The sequence below is a fragment of the Bombus vancouverensis genome, chromosome 14, assembly GCF_051014615.1.
Source record: "Bombus vancouverensis nearcticus chromosome 14, iyBomVanc1_principal, whole genome shotgun sequence".
In the NCBI taxonomy this organism is placed as follows: Eukaryota; Metazoa; Arthropoda; class Insecta; order Hymenoptera; family Apidae; genus Bombus; species Bombus vancouverensis.
In genome coordinates, this window is record NC_134924.1 from 8,657,943 (window position 1) to 8,678,370 (window position 20,428).

At 46.8% G+C, this 20,428-nt stretch overlaps 1 protein-coding gene across 4 annotated transcripts in view; it reads left to right on the forward strand.

Annotated features, from left to right (window-relative positions):
- The window catches only part of LOC117166243 (kin of IRRE-like protein 1), a 253,136-nt gene that overhangs the window by 176,885 nt on the left and 55,823 nt on the right, over positions 1 to 20,428 (forward strand). For all 4 annotated transcript variants that reach the window (XM_033350052.2, XM_076624375.1, XM_076624376.1 and 1 more), the window contains exon 3: positions 911 to 1,122. In XM_033350052.2, the coding sequence (XP_033205943.1) occupies positions 911 to 1,122 (212 nt within the window). The remainder of the gene's footprint in view (positions 1 to 910; positions 1,123 to 20,428) is intronic.

Below are 20,428 nucleotides of genomic sequence, written 5' to 3' on the forward strand. Positions count from 1 at the left end.
CGCCTGCCTCAATGAATCGCAATGGAAAAGACTTTTTCGGCTGATTCGGACCACGTTCCACCTCTGTCCTTTCCATTCGTTTCTCTCTGTACCAGCCGGGCCTCTTACAATGAAACCTGCACGCTCCACTCGAATTTCATTGGCTAGAAATTGCGATCGTTTCCTACATACATATCGAATACCGCAGGCCGTTCCGCGAATTCTTGCCATTCCACGTGCAAGTCGGGCGTCCCAGCGTAGAAAAAAACGCTACGGCCAGCTAGCAAGAGAATGGGCGAGAAACAGAAACGACAAAGACAAAGCGGTCCGACAAGAACTTTCCACGGTTCCATTCAAAAGGCTCTAGGAATGCGAACCATCCTATATCGAGTATCTCTTTTCCTTCTCTCCGACACTATCGGCCGCTTTCCATCAAACGCTTCTCTATCTGTACTGAACGTGCCACTAGAAAGATAAAACCAACCTCCGACCTTGATTAAAGGCTAAAATTTCTCTAGTTTCTCGCTATATTTTTAAGGGCAATACGTTTTTGCATTACAGTGGAAAAACACGTTCAAGTCGATGAAATAGCGTGGAATACGAGCGTCATTGATCGCGACAGATTACAAACAAATATACGCGAGCAATAACGATTATTATATTTTGAACACTCCAACTACTTACCGAGCATTACCGATCCTTCCCTTTCCCCCTTGCCCCTTGTCATTACCACCGAGCTTCGATAAATGCGAATCGCGTATGTATTACGTTAAGCACTTACGATATTCCAATAAATTTCAGTGTCGATTTCCACCTGGCAAACACGCGATTTTCATTGTTCGAAGCGACGCGGTGATTATATCGGTCGAACGCTAAACAAACGGGGTCGGCTTGTTATTGATCTCCGGGGATTCTTTTTTACTCGTTGTAGGATCGATGCCAGAGAGAAGCCGGTGACCAAAGCGCAACACTCCTCGGATTCCGGGGTGTTTGGACCGCGAGCATACTTCCGCACGGCATTCCCGAGTCCTGCGGTCCTCGTGATCGAGGACATCAAGAGGCATGACGCGGCCACTTACAGGTGCAGAGTCGACTTCCGCAAGGGACAAACACGTAGCTTCCGATACAACCTCACCGTCATCGGTAAGTCTTTCGTTACCATTTTCAATATTTCAATGGAACGCGGTTGATTCGTTCGAGTTCACGTAGAGTACATATTTTTCTATGTCCGAAATACCATTTTTGTTGCTAAAGGCGGCAGCAAGCGACGAAAGAGTTTGATCAAGATCAAAGCGGCGCCTTTAGGAGCCGGTGAAAGGCGCGGCGTAATTTCTGATGTCAAACAAATTTAGCGGGTCGTTGAAAAGGACCCTCGAACGACGTATTACAGACGAAAAAGCAATGTGTAAAAAGAAAAAAAAAGGGGGAGAAAAGGAGAAAAAGTCGATGATCACGGCAGGTCTGCGAAGAAGAAGGTACATACGTATTTCTTCATTTTCAATGAGACCAAATATGTATGGCAATCTCGACTGTCGTGTCGTAAACTAGAACATCCGGTAGCAACGCCAATTGGTGTATCGATACCCAGCAGGCATTCTATCCTTTCAATAGCGGTTGAACCCAGGTTAAAGTATACTTGTAAAGAGGACCCTTCTCGCATTTGTATCGATTCGCTCGTCTAGACACCCGACTGATTTATTAATTTATTAATTCTCTGCTTAATATTAAAAGGATTAGACGAAGTAGCATTCCCGACAGGTTATATATATCGCACAAGTACGAATCTAAATTTAATACTGACACGAATTAAAAACAATTGCGGATATTTCTGTACTTGGTTTAAAAATATTCGACTCGAGCACGAAAATGCTAGGAAGTAAGTTACTTGTCAAGAACCAAGTTTAAACTTCATTAATTTCATTTCTTGGCGAAATTCGCGAATGGCACAGGTACACGTGCATTTTTCACGACTGGTGTTCTGACCTAATTCACGGTCCTTGGATTTTTACGGGCGTCAAAGCCAGCTTACACTACGAAAATCTACCGCTTGGGCCAATTACCTGACGCGAACAGCGTTCACTGTGTGGTCAATCAATGGTCACCGGTGGTCACTTTCCTCAAAATCATTTCTACCGACTACCTCGCCACTGTGGACGCTTCTGGAGACTCTCTTCCGGTTCCAATTACTTCTGTGGATAGCGAGTTCAAGCTCGATCACTGATCGGAAATAATCTATCACTCAATGGGTTTCCTTTCGGCCGTACGTTCGTAGGGTGACGCTGCGTGTAATGAAATTTGAGACTCGAGGATCAGATTTTCGGAAAGAAAACTTCGATAATAAAATCACGATGCGAGAATAGCTGTTGAAGAAGCTAATCCCAACAATAGCAGAACGATGAGAGAAGGAATATCGGTAAAAAAGAAGAAAATAAAGTGCAAGAGGAAAAATGAAGCTTCTCTACGATCTTTTACGATTCCGAAAAGCGTCGAAATTGAAGAATGGAAACTCCGAAGGAAACGAAGCCGAACTACAAAGGTGCCTACACGCAACTCTGGTATATTGTATACGTACGTGCAATACGAAATATATAATAATACGAACAAATATACGTTCGAGCGATGGAATCGATCGGGAATCAGGCGCAAGATTACAATTTCGCGTTACGGCTAACGCGTTCACGTCGTTCTTCTTCCGAAGATATTCTCGCATTTCCATGGTACGCGAACAAACACATGCTCCACTTACGAAGCGCGCGCTTCGCGTCGCCCCGTTACTCTCGACGTCGAGTGAAAAGTGCAGTTCTCAGCGGGCTCTAAGTCTGATCAAACAAATGGCGACTGTTGAAAAATTCATGAGCCAATCGAAGACGCGCAACCCTTGCTCCGACTCTGTGCTAGACTCCGTTCCGTATTCCGTGGCTCTATCGTCAGCCACGTGGATCTCTCATTGGCAATCTCTGCTGTTTACGCTTTTTCTTTTAATCCTGGTAACGTGATCACGAGCAGAGACTATCGGAATTGAAAACCGTTGAAAGTCTCTCGAGACGAAGATATTCCTCGTGTCCGGTTGTTTGACGGTTTCGTCTGTGAAAAATCCAAAAGCGAACGGAACGTGCTATCGATGAAAAGGACAGGATCGAGGGAGAAGAGAGACGATAATTCTGGAAATAAATTCTGTACAGGAACTGGACAGGTTTTCAGGAACGAAAGGAATCGAGCAAGTATGCGTCGCGGTCCATCATAAAGTCCACAAGATACGAAAGTGTAACTTTCATGGATGCTCTTCAAAGCAGTCGCTAGTGAAGTACCTTCGAATCTCGGGATATTCCATATAGCTCGCGGCAGGAATATAACCTGGAAAATCCTGGCACCGATCCTTCGATACCGGAATCCATCTTTCGCCGCAATCCCGTACCTTCTTCCGTTTCTAACTCATCGATCGAAAGTTAGAAAGTAAACGAAGACGAGAAAAAGCGACAGAGAGAGAGAGAGAGCCAAGCGATGGAAAAGAGAGTAGGAATGAAGAAGAGGTAGCGATGAAGAGAAGTAGAAAAATGCAAGAAGGGGGCGAGAATGGTATAAATGTCGCAGTGCAGATTCCGAGAAAACCTTCGGGCTAACGGGGAATTGCTCGATCTTTATCCGTTCGGATTTCTGCGTTTTTACACGCGTTCAGCTACGCGCGCATCTTCCAGGAAGAAACGTAACGCGATGTCTTTCGATGATTTTCCTATGCTGAATGCACGGATCGTAGAAAATTTTCGTAGATGCAGCTGGCCGAAAGAGCGGGACGCGCGATGGTTGGATGCGCGCGATATTCTAAAAAAGAGTCACGGAAGAAATTTGCCCGGCTGGAAAACCGTCCGCTTTGAGCAAGGTATTTTCATCAGAGGAGATTGGTTCCCAAGAGTTCCTAGATTGCGTCCATCCACTGGATTTTCCCTCGTAACAGGCGTCCTTCCGCTGCCCCTGGTCCCTCGACCTACGTTTTTATCGGTCATTTCCCTTTCTTTCATATCCTGCTTCCACTCTCCGCCCATTTCCGATGATACCCGACGCCGATATGCGTATCCTTGTATACTCCGACCTCGGACTTTTTCCTCGAACAGAGGAAAGCGAAGAGTTACTTGTTGGCCTGTATCGAATTTCCCTCTGGCACGTGCTATTGTTTCTTTTTCAGCGCGGTGGATCAACGCTTTCGTTGCCGTGCGAAAATCGAGTAGCTCACACTTCTCTGACTCGTCCATTTCGGAAACGAAGGGATAAAAACACGGCGCAGGTGGGACGGGGCAGTCAAGAGACGGCGGACTGCCCGAGAGTTTAATGAATCTCCGGGAACAGATTCCCGGTACGCGAATATTAGTTTTCCGATTGCCGCGCAACGCGTATCGTTTTATTCGTTCTTTTATTTCCAGCTGTAAACGTCACGGAAACAAACACACGCGAGTCTGCTAAAATTCGATTCTACGGGATCGCAGCCGCGTTCGTAGTCGCCTACAAGGAATCGTAAAAATTCTGGAAAAAGTTAGGAATCGCGCGACCAAACGTACGACAGTTGTTTATTACGATTTGCGGTATAGTAAGGCAAGAACTATGATAATTCGCTGACAACGTTTCCTCGTGCTTTTTTTAACCGCGCTGCGGAAACCGAACAAAAAGAGTCGAGATGGAGGCAAAAGCCACTCAAGGTGTAACTTAGTCTGCAAATTGCATCGCTGCGTTGTAAGCTGGTATTAAAGAAACGGAAGAATGTACTTACGCTAAGCGCAATTTTCCATTAGGGCGGTCACGAGCGACATGAAACTGTCGCGTACGGCTTCCCACGAACAACGCCAAATATCGTTTCCATCGCAAAAACAGATTCTATGCCATCCGATCCATGAGTCGATGAATAGCGAGAAAAAAGCGCGTGCAGCTTTCAAAAAGTTTGACGATCGGTTTTAATTGATTCTCTCGTACGTTTGTTTATTTACGGATGAAAAACACGTATGGCAGATAAATGGACGCGTTAAGCCGCTTGGAAACACACGTCGAGACTTACCTCCTACCACTCGGTACTCACACGATGGCTAAGGCCCGAAAGTAAGCTCCTTAAGTGGAGCGAGTCAAGCTGATCTTCGATCTCGGTGAACGACACGATAAAAAGTTGACACGGAAACTTAACTTATCCGCCACCTTTCGGTGATGAAGGTTGATGATATGTGTACGACTTAATATCGGTATAACTTTACGCAGAGATAAGCTGACGGAAACGAGACGAAAAAACGTGGAAACACGAAGAGCGCGTCGATCGTTGAAGTGTAAACGCCATCGGCCGATCGAATCGGAACGTAAAAGCTGTTATCTTTGGGAGTCGAGTGATCTAGAAACAACGACGAAAAAAAAAAACAATCGATCGCACGCACACGGATGGCAAATTTCTCGACAAGAAAACAGGGAACGCGGAATCGGGCGTCATGTGTGCCGGAAGGTCTTTGTTTTTGCTGGGCGGAAAGGTGTCTGTGGCGGTGGCGGTGATAGCGACCATGGTATGTGTTGACGCCGCAGACGGATGTTCTGGCGTAAGAAGAAGCGAGAGAGAGAGAGGGAGAGACGAATAGAAAGATAAAGAGAGAGAAACAAGAAAACCCGGCAGGTTGTCGAACGAGAGAAACCGTGGATCTCCGAGATCTATTCCTCCAGCCGCGAGCGCAGGGGTGGAGATGGAAAATTGTAAAAGATGGAAGCGAAGCCTGCTGCTGAAGTGGTAGGAAGGAAGAATAGAGATCTGCCCTCGTTAAGGAAATAATCCGCGGCTTAATTAAATACAGCGCAATTAGTTCTGCTTCTATAGCTGGATGGTGGCTGTGTGCGTGCGTACGCTCGCGACGTACAGGGTGTCTCGAGCGATTCTCAGTCGTTGCGGAATTTCACTCGAGGGAAAGAGACGAGCGTGAAAAGGGTGGCTTGCTCCGCGCTTTCAAAAACTTCGAGAACCGGAAAACAAGAGAAGCTTCCTTTCTTTTTCTATTTTTTTTTCTTTTTTTTGTTTTTTTTTTTTTTGAACGCGTTAACCACACGGAAAATCGTTCTATTCTCTGGTGAAAGCAGCCTCTCGCGGCGAGTACGAACATTTTGAAACGATCCGTATACGCGAACGTATCGTCGTGTCTGTCCCTGCGTGGGTGCAGGGAATCAAGAGAGGGTGAAACAGCTTTTCTCCCTTGGTTTCTCCAGTAGCAGTGTGCGTGCTCGTGAGCGCACTAACGCTTACGCGCTCTCCTTTCGTTTCCCCCAGTTAGCTACTGCGAGTCTGTCGTTTTTGCGAAAGTCCCGGTCTCGCGTATTCACGAATTCGTGTCAAACCATCGTCTTCGTCATCGGAGAAGACTGAGAAATATAGAGAAAACGAGAGAGAGAAAGAGAAAGAATAGGAAGGATCGAGCAGATTAGGTGGTCGAATTAGAATTTCAAAAATCCACGCGAAACTTTCTACGTTAACTCGAGTCAAAGTCGGTCGAGGGAAAAGGAAAGGGGGAAGAACTGCGCATAGAAATGGACTGGGCTGGACAAACCCCGTCGTTAAATTTTCCCTTAATTAACCTCCCTCTCTTTCGCGCTTCTTGTCTCCTTTTCTTCGTCATTCTTTTTCATCCCCCTTCTCTAACCTTCCACCTTTTATTTTTCTTTCTTTGCTCGACCGTTTCGCTACTTTGCTACTGCTACGTCTCGTTTTATTTCTTCCGACTGTATTTCACCGCGCCTCCTTCCGGTTGTATTAACGTTTCCTCTCGAAAAGTCTCTGTTTGCATTCGCCACGCGGAAAATTGTCTCGACGTTTTTCCCCAATCGATATCTATTCGATCTACGACGCGATTACCTCTTAACGTCGTGGCCTAACGAAACCGTGCACTAAATGTTCGTCGTTCAGCTTCGCCCGCTAAAAAGTCGATCCTTATGTCAAGGGCAAATATCGGAAACGAAACGAAATCGTTTCGGAGAGGCAGCTTGCCGAGCGGACGAAATTCGAAAGCGATTTCGTAAAATAGTTGATTTAAGGACGAAGCGAGCGTTGCATCGGTCGAGAGGGAAGCCAGTCGATATCGGAATGATCTCGAAATTGAAAAGACCCAGGACGAGAAGAAGCGCGCATCGATGACTCGTTAAATAACTCTTCTTTATTCCAACAAGCAGCAATTTCACTTGAAAAGCGTTGAGCAGCAATTTTTTCCGGGCTTTTACTCGTGCGCATACGCTCCTCTGCACGTACTATGGGAGTTTGTACCGAGGTCGGCAACCCTTTTCCCAGCCGGTGCAGGTGTAGGGTTATGTGCTACGCGCCGACTAATGGGGAAAAATAGTAAGAGAAGAGCGGGCGAAAAAGAGAAAGAGAGAGAAGGTAAAAGAAAAAGAAGGAGGAGGCCTGCAAGGGAAAAAAGTTGGTTGCGCGCTATCGGCCACCGGATAGCTGTACATAATCGAGCCTCTCCGTGGCGAGGATAATTAACCCCCACGTCCGTTGTCCTCTTGCGAACCGTATAAATTGAATCGCGAGTACTTCTCCTTTCTGCAGTACTCTTCGCTTTTCTACTCGCTTTCGATAATCCGGCCCTCGGTTCCGCGGCATTGCTAATGCTCCACCGGCGAGGCCACTGGCAAATCGAATTAAACCGGCGATTATACGCGTGTTCGCGTTCTTTCATCCAGCGAACCGGCATCGCTACACAACGAGCAAAAGGAGAAGCCAGACTGAAATAAAGGAACAAATAAAAAAGGAGAAGAAGAGAGTTAAAGGAAGAGTAAAGAAGAAGAGAAAAAGAGAGACCGAGATAGCATTTGCCTTTCACGATCACAAAAGACTGTGGACAGTCGAACGATCGAAATTTCCATCGCGGTCGCGCAAGGAGTCGCACTACCGGCGAAATAGTCGGCGGAATGAAAATGCGACAAGATGGGCGAGCTCGTACGGAATGCGACAAGGGTAAAAAGGTGTGAATGTTGGCTTGGCCGAGGGCCGAGGGTAAAGGGACGATGAGTTGGAAAGGAGCTGGCAAAACGGGGTCCGAGATCGGAAAAACGGTCCGCGAAGTCGTATGAATTTATGACCGGCATAAATCCGCTCTCGCGCACCACGATTTTCACCGAGGCCTTCGCACTTCTCCGTTGCCTCCAGAGCCTGCATCTCCCACGGCGAAATTGGAAAGATGCTGCTGGCGCGACAGGGTTCCCGGCAAATTTATTCAACGTCCGACTACGGCGTTTAAGTGCTTCGCCATCGCGTTGTACCAGATTATCAGCAAATCCGAACAACACCTTGAATTTCCGAATACACGAGAGAATCTACGACGAGATACTTGATACAAAACTTGCACCGCCATCCGAGAGAATTTTCCACGAGCCAACGAGATTATACGATTAAAATTTTTGGACCTCTCTAAATTTTTGGACGACTTTAAATATGTGCTGGCTGGATCGTAATGTGGTCTGGCAGAGGGAAAGAGAGAGAAACAGAAAGAAAGAAAAAGGCAGAGAGAGAGAGAGAGAGAGAGAGAGGTAGAAACCTGGAAGATCGACGATCGTTCGCTAGAACAACTGCAGCTACAACTGTGCAATAAAGGAAAAGACATCTTAAATCCTAGAAAATATACTCTCTGCTATCTCGGGTAAAAAGATTAAAGCTGGAAGAAGAGCCGTGCGTGCACGGCAAAAGCTACGAAAAATTACAAACCGTTTTATGATTTTGCCCGGTTGAAAAAGGACGAGCAACGTCGAAAAAATATGATTGTCTGGTGGCACGTAATTATCCAATTCCTATGCGGGCAATTCAAAAATGTAGATTGACCGTACGAGTGCGCCTTTAATCGAATAAATTTAAAGGTTGGCAAATTCGAACAAAAAAACGTGTCGTTATTTATTTCCAGTTGCTGGGGAACTTCTTCAAAGCAGCTACCTCGATAAAGTATGTCGTTTCTTAATTGCTTTGTTGAAAAAGAACGCGAATCTCGGAGGATGTACTCTTAACTCTATTATAGTACGTCGTGACTGGTTAAGTGAAAAGAAGCAGCATCCAGGGGATAAAGGGATGGAATCAGCGAGGAACGCCGATATTTAGGAGAAGTAGTTTTACAGGAATGCAGCCCATGCTCGATTTCCGGAGCATTCGGAGGACTCCTTCCAAGCCGACGCTTACTTCGCACTCCGCGCGATCTTGGTTCCGGCTTGCTGAACTATGTGTGTGCCGACAACAGGCTTGCGGGCTAACAGAGCGTTAGAACGAGCGAGTGTTGTCACCCGCGGTGTGATAAACTGCCGGTCGCTAACTACGCGAATTATTCCAAGTAGAAGGTACTGGCGCGGCGGAGGCCGCCGCCGCCAATGCGACGCTAGTTCCTCAAGAACTTTCTCTCGCAGATTTCGAGCCGAGCTCGTGGATGGCAGAATAGAAGACGGGCATCCCTCGCAGAGCTTTTCAAAGCTTTCAGGTTCGCGAAGAAACAGCGATTGCTCCATTTCGAGAAGCTTTTGCGCGTTGTAGTTAAAAAGAATTCTATTCGGAGCGTGAAATCTCGTTATCCGGCCGAATTAAATAGACGAGATTGCGGCTAATCGCATCTTGATCCTAATTTGTATCTTGATCCTAACTCTTTCGTTTCCTTAAAGCTTCGTTAAGCTGCGCCGATTCTGCAGAAACAGATAATTGCAAACAGGAGAAAAAGCAGCGTGCAATTAGTCGGTGTATTTGCGAGAGTTCCGCGTGAAAACGGTATAGCTGGTGGTTCGCCGTATAGTCCACAGAGTCGATGTTATCGAGCAGTTAGGTCGGCAAGGGATGTGTCGCGTAATCGAAAGAAGGAGGCCAGCGACAAAATGGAATCGACATTCGGTGCATCGGTTGCTTGAAGCATACGTGGGTAGCCAAAAACGACCGGTAATCACGTTAGTTTCCCACGAGAAGACCCGTGTGACTCCCAAGTGTGAGTATTGCCACCTGTTTGGCCGTACTTGCAACTGCTTCCCCGCTGTAACCGGTGCCACGACCAGTTCCGCTCTCGAATACGAATGTAATTAGTGGGAAATTGAACGAGGGGGAAGAAACCCTTCTGCAGTTAAATGAATGTCCCGAAGATTAATGGCCGTCATTGATCGCCGAGAATCGATCGCGCAACCAGGTACATAGGCTCTTCGATCGACGGAAAAAATGATTCAATCTCGAGATTAAAGAACATTATCGATCGCTCGTTCGAATATTGATTTCTCGGTACAGGATTGGAAAATTTCGATCGATCAACCGGAACCGTCATTGACGGGGGTTGAACGTCGATCGAGAAACTGGTTCGTAGCGGTGGTCATCGTAGGATTATCACGAACGATCGATACGTCGGAACGCATCGCGCACGAATACCAGACGGAATGCAGATTTTATCGGACGGATTCTAGCCACAGCTCGTGATTCGATAATGCGGAATGCGCGATTCGTTGTTGCATCGACTGGAGAGAAAGTTGTTCCGGAAGGCAGGCGAGGCTCGCGGATGCGTCGGCACATCGAGATTCGTACGTGTGTCGGTTGACGAATATATGCTACGTCGTCGTAGCGTAATGTTTCGCAAATATTGACGTAGAAATCGGCTCTTCCATGTTCCGCCCCGTTCTGGCCCCGTTTCAGTCGCTCCTACGCGGCGATCTGACTGCAGACGCCTAAATTGGCCCGATACATCCGACGAACGTGGAGCGGGTACATAACTCAATAAGTACACAAAATTTTCTTCGCCGTACTGCTGTCGACGAATATTTCACCGAGGATACCGTCTTCTACGAGAACGCATCCAACTCTGTCTCCGCTCGAACGCCACGTTACCGTTCGAAATTCTTCCGTCCTCTGATCCGCTCTTCATCGAAACCTGTCGTCTGTTCCATGCTCGCCAATAATCATCAGCCTTTTTGTTCATCGCCGCGTTGCTCGTCCGGTTCTATATGGCTTTTATATCCTCAAATTATCAACTGCAATAGGATGCAATAGGAGGTGCTTGGAAACGGACTGTCCCATTCTGATCGTATTCTCGCGGTAACGGTCGAGTTTCGAAGGTCCAAACGAACCTCAGGTACCAGAGCTGACACAGTCGAGCACAATCCGCACGGATGCAGGCGTTTACAAAGTTCCGAGTCTAACAAGATTCTTAGCGAGGAGTCTACAGCTGCCCCGTAAATGTCTCCAAGTACGAATCCTTCGGATATAAAGTTCAAAGTGTGCTTTCAACAAACTTCGAATACGTCCTTATCCAAGACCAAATACGTTCCGATTCAATCCTGTCGGCGTTTCAGCGTACTGGCCCAAAAGGAGAAAGTCCTTCTTGCTGCGCGAATTCCAAGCTATTTTAACTTTTTAGTCGCGACGTTAACAATGCTACGCAAATATTTTACCGCCGTCGGTGTAGCAATTTGCAAGCCAAAGTATTCGTTAATTACGAAGAGGTTCAAAGTTGTTCGCGCAACAACGGTGACAGCGACAGCGACAACGCCGGAGAAAATCCTGTTTCGGTCGTAATAAATACGGATTCGTAATTTGCCGAAATATCACAGTTTATTCCTGACTCGGGTTTCTCGGAATATTACGATCGGAAAGCGGTTCGCAGGAGTTCGCGATTGCAGCACTTCAGTAGGACGCGATATATCTTCGAATCTGCTAATACGTCTGATCTAACAAGTTTCTTACTGTGAAAACTGCTTGGCCATTCTTCCTCTGGCACTCTTCGCCACATCTATTCCCCAACTCCTATCGATATCGTCGCACGTGCCCACCAACTTTCCTCGCAGTGACTTTCAATACGCTCTTCCGCTTCCTGCAGAACCAAGAATCGCCGATATCTCTATCGATCGTGGAAAAATAAGAAACGAACGAGAAGACGTCGAAACGTTTATCGCGGCGAGGACACAGCGTAAGTTACCTCTGTGGTATATCGATCGCTCGGCCAACCGAAGAATTATTTCTGCTAGCAAGTAATCTTCGATTTCCGGTTGAAGACGTACTCGCCGAAATAAAGCGCGCGCGACGCGATGGGTCGCGTCTTTCGAAGGAGAAATCGATGAAAAGGAAACGGAAACGAGACGAGAAATCGTTATGTAGTCTGGCTGGTAGAGGAATGGCAACCACTGATTCACGGGGTGAGGCAGGCAAAGCTAGAAATCTGACGACCGGCCAGCAGATTTTAATATTTGCAGCCATATCTCAACGGGGTGAACTTTTGCCGGGAGAAATGGCGAGCTGGCTCTCACTTAAAATCACTTTATACGAATCGCGGCCACTTTTTCGCCCGTCGTTTCGTATCCCCGAACCGTTTCCCGACCGTATCCCCGCTCTCTCATTCCTTTCGCAGACCCATAACCCATATCCCATGGAAACTCGCGAAAATCCATTTCGCTCGCTCGCTCGCTAGCTCGTCGACGACTTCTGGAAACACCCGCATTATTCTTACCGACCCTTGCTTCCCTTTGCATTATCCGGACGACGTATGGTGTCGGATAACGTTTCTCTCGAGAAATGTCTGTTGCGTCACCATCCACCGCCAGCGAAAACTGGAGGGGAACGAGGGACTTTTTCGAAATTGAAAAACCTCTATAGATCGCGAAAGATCGCGACCATCGCCCTGTCAGCAAAAATTCTTCCTTGTTTTTCGGCCTGTAACTCTCTTGCCTCCCACACCGCCCCTTTCTTCCTCGCTTTTATCCCATCTATGTTCGGAAGGGGTCAAACGCCGTGGCAAAGATGGCGTGTTAAGCGATTCGTGGTGATTTATAGAGGTGAGCGTCGAGTTGGAGGTAACGCGAACTCCTTTTCTCACGGTTGCGGATATTCCAGGCCGATAAAGTACCGCGAAACGTCGAGGCACCGTATCAAGGAATCGAAGGACAGCTATTTGCCGACCAACGATTAAACACTTGGATCGAAATCTGCGGGCCACTGCCCTTTCAAGTTAGTCGAACTTTTACACGAATGCACGCCACTGTAATTAAAGAACGAACGGTCGATCGAGGTCTCGCTGCTACGAGAAAAATAACCCTGCCAAGAATAGAGCTTTTCGCCGGGAATCGTACAACGAACCGTGTCATCAAATTTTCCGCGAATCGGCTATCTTCGAGATATTAATTATTTACTTTTACCGTCGAAGTTAGTTTTTCTGGGACGCTGCGGCAAAGCCGCGCACCGCGTCGAAACGTTCTCGTGGATAGAAAAAGACCGATCATATTTTACGATTCTTTCGGACCTGTTAGTGCGTCCCTTAATGATCGAATTTGGCGCGTTAATCGAAGATTAATCGGCCAGCGATACCACGCGGTGATCATAATTCAATCTCTGGTCTCGATAAAAACGCACAACGTACCGGATCCCATTTCGTTCGATCGGAAAAGAAGGTAAAAGAAAGCGGTTCAGATGGGAGGAAAAGAATAAGTCGAAATTAACGAGGATCGGTAGCGTTAGCTTCGTTTCCGTGTGCCTTGCAATATCCGGCCTCTCTATAATTAAAACGTCCGCCGTTTTGACTTATCGGCTGCCGGTACGGGAACGATCGCTCGTCCAAAAGAATATACGAATTGGCGGAAGCGTGCACGAGACATGGCAGAATTCCCGACAAAATCCACCTCTCCTCTCTGTGCCGTGAAATCGTCCTCGTCGTCGACGTCGTCTCTTCCTTCACAGAATTCCGGCTAATCAACGTTGTTCCGAGCGCTCTACTAAGACCGCGTCCGCATCCAAAAGACGTAAGCTGCAGCCGCGGAAAGATGAAAGGCAACGCGAGTCTTCTTCCTAGTCATCGAGAATTCCTAGCCATCTTGCCTTTTATACCCTGTCAAACAAGAAAGCCTTTTGTTCGTTGACCTCTTCTTCCTCGTCTTACGACCTACCACCCCCAAGATCTCCTTTCTTTTCTAGTCGCCCGCTCTTCGTAAGACCTTTTTGTTCCCGTAGCGTCGCGTCGTGTCGAACAACCAACTTCTTTCGTTTTCGGAACACGGTCCCGACCGATACGCTTCTCAAATTAAACGTCTCCATCAACTAGTGTTATCGATTTAATTTACACGTCGCCATAAATATTTCATTTGCGTCTAGACAATGTTAAAGAATAACACGGCTGTTCGCGAGTCGTCCTCGAGGAAACTGCTGGCCGTAAAAATTTAACAAGCAGCTTTTGACGTACTACCGAGTAATGGAACGGTCATCGTCAGGAAAGCAGGTCGAATCGAGGTAAAAAGGTAGACGATGGAGCGGAAAGAAGGCTACGGGATGAGATAGTGGAAGAGACAAAGACCACCGTTGATGTTGCGAAAGGATCTCATCGGATTCGCATTTATTTATCGTCTGAGCCAATTGCAAAATTGTTCGTCCGATTCGAATCGCAGACGAAATTAAGATTCATAAATTTCGATTTAATTGCGAAACAAACGGTAAAGTAAAAACTGTGGATTGCGTTAAGAACTTACTCGAAATATACAAATTGAATGAAACTCCCTGCTGAAGCGTTCCAAGTTCGTTGTATTCGCGTCGGTCTTGCCGACGGCGTAAAACGGAATTTTCGTAAACTCTCGAAAGAAACACCGAAGAAATTAATCTCGGTAGTCGCTCGGTTTTGACATGCAACTAAAAAAAAAAAAAAAAAGAAGAAAGAAAAGGAGAAAATGACGACGGTGTGTACCGACTTGTTTGGTCAAGCAGTGCTTCCTTGTTCCGATCTTTTCTCCGTAGAAACACGGGTAAAGTATGCTGTGACGACGTGTCGCGTGACATCGGTACGCGAGGTACGCATGAAAAATGCTCACACGCGCTTAAAAACGTCCCTGGTTCTGCGTTGCCGGCATACGAAGTGGCATTCGGCAAACATCGCGCGGCTTTTCAACTCGCCCGGAGCTTCAGGCTTACGAGGCTTATTCAAATCGTCCGGAACAGCGGAGAAGATGAGAACGGGGCAGCAGCTAGAAGCTGAAGCAGCTCGCTAGCCAGCTTTCCTTCTTTTTTTACCGGTTTGCTCCCAGTCTTCCTGGGTCTCTTTTTACTCCTTTCAGAGACAGCCACGACCGTAGTACCTTCCTCCGCTTCGCCTAGGAGCTTGCGAGACGAAACGGAGAATAACGCGGATGAATATCTTGCGTCGTCGTTGCCATTTCGGCGATAGCCGAAATACCTTCGTCAATGGCACTTTCTATTCCTCGAGTAACTCAACTATACGACATTTTCCAACGGAATGCAAAAGTAAACTATTTTATCTACGACCTTTCGCGCTTGTCCAGCGCGACATCTTGCATGTTGGTCATTCCGACGAGTTCCATTGGAGCGTGGTCAAGTATTTTAAAACCGCACCACGATCTCTCGACGAACGAATGGCACGGCCGTACACCAACGGTTCGTTTGAATTTTCGGAGGGTAGTGAAAACTCGTGTAGTTCGCGCGATTCGTGAATTTAACTTTTCGACGACGGCAAGGGAGGATGAAATGGACGATGGTGCAAATTAATTCACGACCTCGTGACCAACCAGTCTAGTCCACCTCTTGCCATTGAAAACTCCGTACACGCTGTTTCTTTCGGGCTTCGCATCCGCTTTGTCATCCGGATATTCCGAACGGACATCGTTACACCGCTTCGCTGGTCCGGTTCGACCGGAACGCCTTGGACCGTTTGATTAACGACCGAACGACGAGATATCGAGCAGACGAAACAAATTGGAAAGGAAACGGCAGACGTCCTTTTCGATACGATCTTCCTTATTATTTTTATCGGTCGTCCGATGATACAGTCGGAGGTAGACCACGACTCGATGTCGCATCGTGGTGACGGATTCGAGCTGGAATTCTCATGGAGAACTACGTTCTCGCTATCGACTCGAACGACGCTAGCTGCGAGCTGTTAACGCCGAGAAAGGCAGTGAAAAGGAAGAGAGAGAGAGAGAGAGAGAGAGAGCGGGACGAAAGAGGATCTAGTTCGCGGAGAACGACGAGCTCGAGGCTGACAAGGAACATGAACGATGGGACGACGTTCCCGTCGACGAATTTGAAAATAAAATTTGACATTTTTATTGAAATCCAAGAACGAGGTATCGTACTATGTCTTGTCGTGCCGTGACAGACTATGTATACACCAGCATATACATAGCACATCCTTCAAAGACGAAAATCTTCAGATGGTTTAATAGTACCCGCGAGATGATGGATTTTAACTCGAACGTTGCTTCCCAAGGGATGTAATCCATTAGAAGCTAATTTTTCTAGGCGTTCGGCTCGTTCGCTCGTTCGACTGTTATAAATCGCGGAAAATCCGACAAAAATCCCGAAAATACCGAGTTTCGTTAGTCGAGGGAATTTTTCGAAAATTTCAACGTCGACGAGAAGTTTTCGGCATGGACGTTTGCCGAACGTCAGCCAGGGCGAAATTTCAGCACGTCGTGCTTTCAAACATCCACGTGAAGGTAATTATTAATCGAGGAGGAAAGAATGTCGTTAACGAAGACTCGCAAGTTGACCAACCGACTCTGCGAAAGTTTCGCTACTTGTAACTTTCCGCTTTTCTCGCTAACGTGCTTTGCATCTACGCCAACTACGAAAGTCTAACGTGACGCGCGACGAGTTCTCCCGATGCTATCAAGAGGTAAACGCAAAAATTGTTATCGGCCTGAATCATCCTACTTTCCTACGTTTTATAGTTTTTTTCTTTTTTTCTTTTTTTCAAGTATGGTCGCGCGTTCATACGTATATTTCCGAGCAATACGACGTTACCCTGGAGATTAAAGTATACTTAACGTAAAACGCATTCATTCCCGCGAACAATTTCTCGCGACGATTTTACAATCTAATTGTTCCGGTTGCTGCCATAACGCGGCGGATTTCCCGTGAAAAGGAATACGTTAATCGTAGGACCAGACCGAGTACGGATATTCGTGTATTTTCATCTATCCATTCGCGAAGGTATGTATACACCAGAGCGAATGATTTTCCCTCCGGTGGAGGCAGAATTTCCGCGCGTCTCTGGGACCCCTTTTCCCGGGAGTGTTCGTGCTCGTTCCTTTGGAGATCGTCGCGCGAGAGGATAATCCAAGATTGCCGCAGACAGAAAAAAAGGATGAAAAGCTGGGAAGAAAGACGGCGAACGGCGGAGGAGATACTCGACTCGAAAAAGGGAAACGAGAGAGGCAGTAGAGAGAAGGAAGAAGGCAGAGCGTAGAAGTCGTGGCAGAATGGCGTGGCTTCTGTCGACGTACCTAACCGCTAGACGGTCTATACTACAAGGGTGGTAATTGTTCGAGAATCGATTTATCTCGTTGTAGCGTAGAAATCGCTGTCGCCTTAACCAATACGGAACGTCACGGCATGGACAATGATATTCTTGTCAATAACAATTTACCTTTTGTATGCACGGTTCGATCTAGGCTATTCTCTTCAATCGAATGCACCAGGCAGCTAGCTGTTCTGGCGGCGGATTAACGGTAGCGCAAAAAATAAGAAGAGAAAGAGGACCGAAGGTTAGAGGACCGAGAGATAAGCTTCCGACGACGTTGATCGAAACCCTGGCTGGAGACTTTATCGCATCGGTCGGTAGATGGAAAAATATTTTGCGCTAGTGGAGGAGGAGACGCGAGGGCGTCGGAGAATTTATTAAAGTGTTTATTTAACCGCGCATTTGTTTGTTGGTCGAGTTTTCAGATACTGGAGAACAATAAAAATGCAAATAAAGAATTGTTCGAGCGGGCGGCCAATGGTAATTATTATGCGCGGAAGTCTATTCCATAAATCGTAAACTGTTCTCGCCGCGTCGATGAATAATGAAAAAGAAAACATTTTAATTGATACAAGAGCGATAATACGTATTTGATAGTCGGCTATCGATCTCGACCGTCTAATGGATCTCGTTCGGATCGAATGGTAGGAAAGTCGCCACACAGAAACGAAAGGAAGCGAGTAAGCAAGATTAATCTGGGGCAAAAATGTGGCGATATCGTTGTCGGAGAATCCGAGAGCGGAATAATAAGCGAATTTTTTCGTGACATGCAATTTCGTTTGCGAATGCCATCTGAAGGTGCGATCTAGCCTGCGGGAAACGAGTCGGGGATCCCGATAACTGCGAGCAATCTGCTCCATTCTCGGCTAGGTCAGTGGGTCGTTCGCATCGGACCAACGATTTCCGTCGATTTCTTAGCTGCGCGACCGAACCGGCTTTCGTTAGATTATTTTAAACCGAAAAGTCACTTTGACAGATCGGCGCCAGAATTTAAAAAGTGTCGCAGCCGAGAATTAATTGGAGCGTAACGAATACGAGGCGTCCATTTAATCTGGATAGGTCCTTAAATATTTAAAAAGCCTATCCAGCGGTAACCGGGCCGTTTACGGGGTTGATCAAAGCCGGAGATCAATGGAGCGGAGGTCTACGAGAAAGGTCTGCGTGTAGATGAGCCAGAGAGAGAATCTACTCCAATTTCTACTCCGGCGGATCTTAAAGCTGTGCTGTCCGACCACGAGACTCTCTCTCTCTCTCTCTCTCTCTCTCGCCACTTACGATAATGTTTCTGCTCGTCTGACACCACTCGGCTATTACTATTGGGGAACCATTCCCTTGAAATTTAACACGCTTCCCAGTTGTCTGACTTAATAGTGGCTCCTACCATCGATGCACCACGGTATTTCTCTCAATAGGGTCTGGCAATTGACGCGAAGACTTCCATCACGCGAATCCACTGTGAAACGTATGGTAATGCGAGGCATCGATCCAACTAATATATTATAACGGTTCGAGTTTAACGTTATATCGCACTGCGTGTTGGCGTACACGCGCCTACGCCTCGTTTCCTCTGTAAGCGGCAATTGCTTTTCCCTCGGTTAGGCGCTCAGACGATGCCGTGTAATTCGCAGGTTTTTCGTCTCCATACGAAGCGACGCGATGCGACGCGACGGGAAATTCTGGCAACGCAACGATCCATCCTCGTTCGTCGATCTCAATGAACAATGTCGACGCGTCCAAGCGCGATCGCTATTTCGCTGATTCATTCGCCGCGTATCGACCGCGGAAACGAGAGGTTCGATGTTTCGGTAATTAGTCGAGTTAAAGGAAATTTCCATAACAATGTAAGAATTATGATGTTAAATCGAGCAGCTATAATTCCCGTAGATCACTGGACATCGTGTATACGCGAGTATCGTGGTAACGAACGTTTTGAATTATTATAACGGAGCTGGATCGGACGAATCTATTTAACGGGTAATCCCTCATATCCATGATCGCGTAACTAGTATCAAAACAAATCCAACTCGCGTTCCAACGTATCGCCATGATATTCTCACAGCCGCTCCCTCCTATTTCGATCGTATTCAATTTTCCAAACGCGAATTTCCAAATAAATCCCTGCGAATGCGTTCAGAATATTTTTAATTATCACACCGTGAAACGTTTCGCGCGTATACAGAAATTACAACTTGCTGTCGTCGCGTTGCGTCGTTCAGTCGACTTGAACGACAGTTTTTCGCCATGTTTTAATCCGTCGCGTCTCTCCGATTCGGATAATACGAGTACAACGTTTCGGATGAAAATTCGCGGATGTATTAAAGTTTGGCAAATTAAAGAGAGAACGTGCTTTACTTTCCAGTTTGAAGCCCATCGCGCGATCCTGCGAATCGCATTGTTCGAAATCGAACGACCGCCATGGCGAAATAAAAAGCTGAGCGTTTTGTGCGCGGTTACGTAGCGTTGCATTTCCTCGCTTGTGAATTCGGAAACTCAATACTCTTCTGAAATAAATGTTTCATTCGTCGTTGCTAATTTTCTCCCGTTACACTGGCTTCTCTCGTTACGAGATTCAGCCTTCGGCGCAATTTCCCAACTACAAGTAACAATCGCGTCCCGCTAACCGAAAAAAGGAAAAGGTGTCGCCCGATTGTTTCGCCAACATTTCCCTCGGTTAGGATAGATGGACGATAGTTTCTGAGAACGATCTCGGATAAACGCGTGCACAGGCTCTGGCTGCGTGTACACAGTGGTTTGTAATTAACTCGATTAAAATTGCGGCCAGCGTGTGCACCACCTCCAACGTCCCTTCGTTTCTCCACCTTCGTACACGAACTAACCATTTTTTGCTCGTACGTCTACCAACCGTACCGACTACCCCAAGTTATTTCAGCTTCGTATCTCCGATACGAATCGGTCGAAATTAAAACATCCATAGAGATTTTACAGGCACGCGTACGTTATGCGTTTTAATCGATTAATTCTATTTAATCATCTTGAACTTGGCGTCTATCTAAAAGCTTCTACAGTTATTACTTTTCATGTGCGTCATAGCGAGTGAATTTCTCATATGGAAATATAGAATGTACATTGGCGATGTTTAAAATTGAACTCGACACTCGAGGTGGTAGGAAGCTGCGCGCGACTAAATTGCTCGACAGCTTGCAACAGAGAGAATTGGATGACCATCGCTGGTAACGGTGGATACGCGTAAA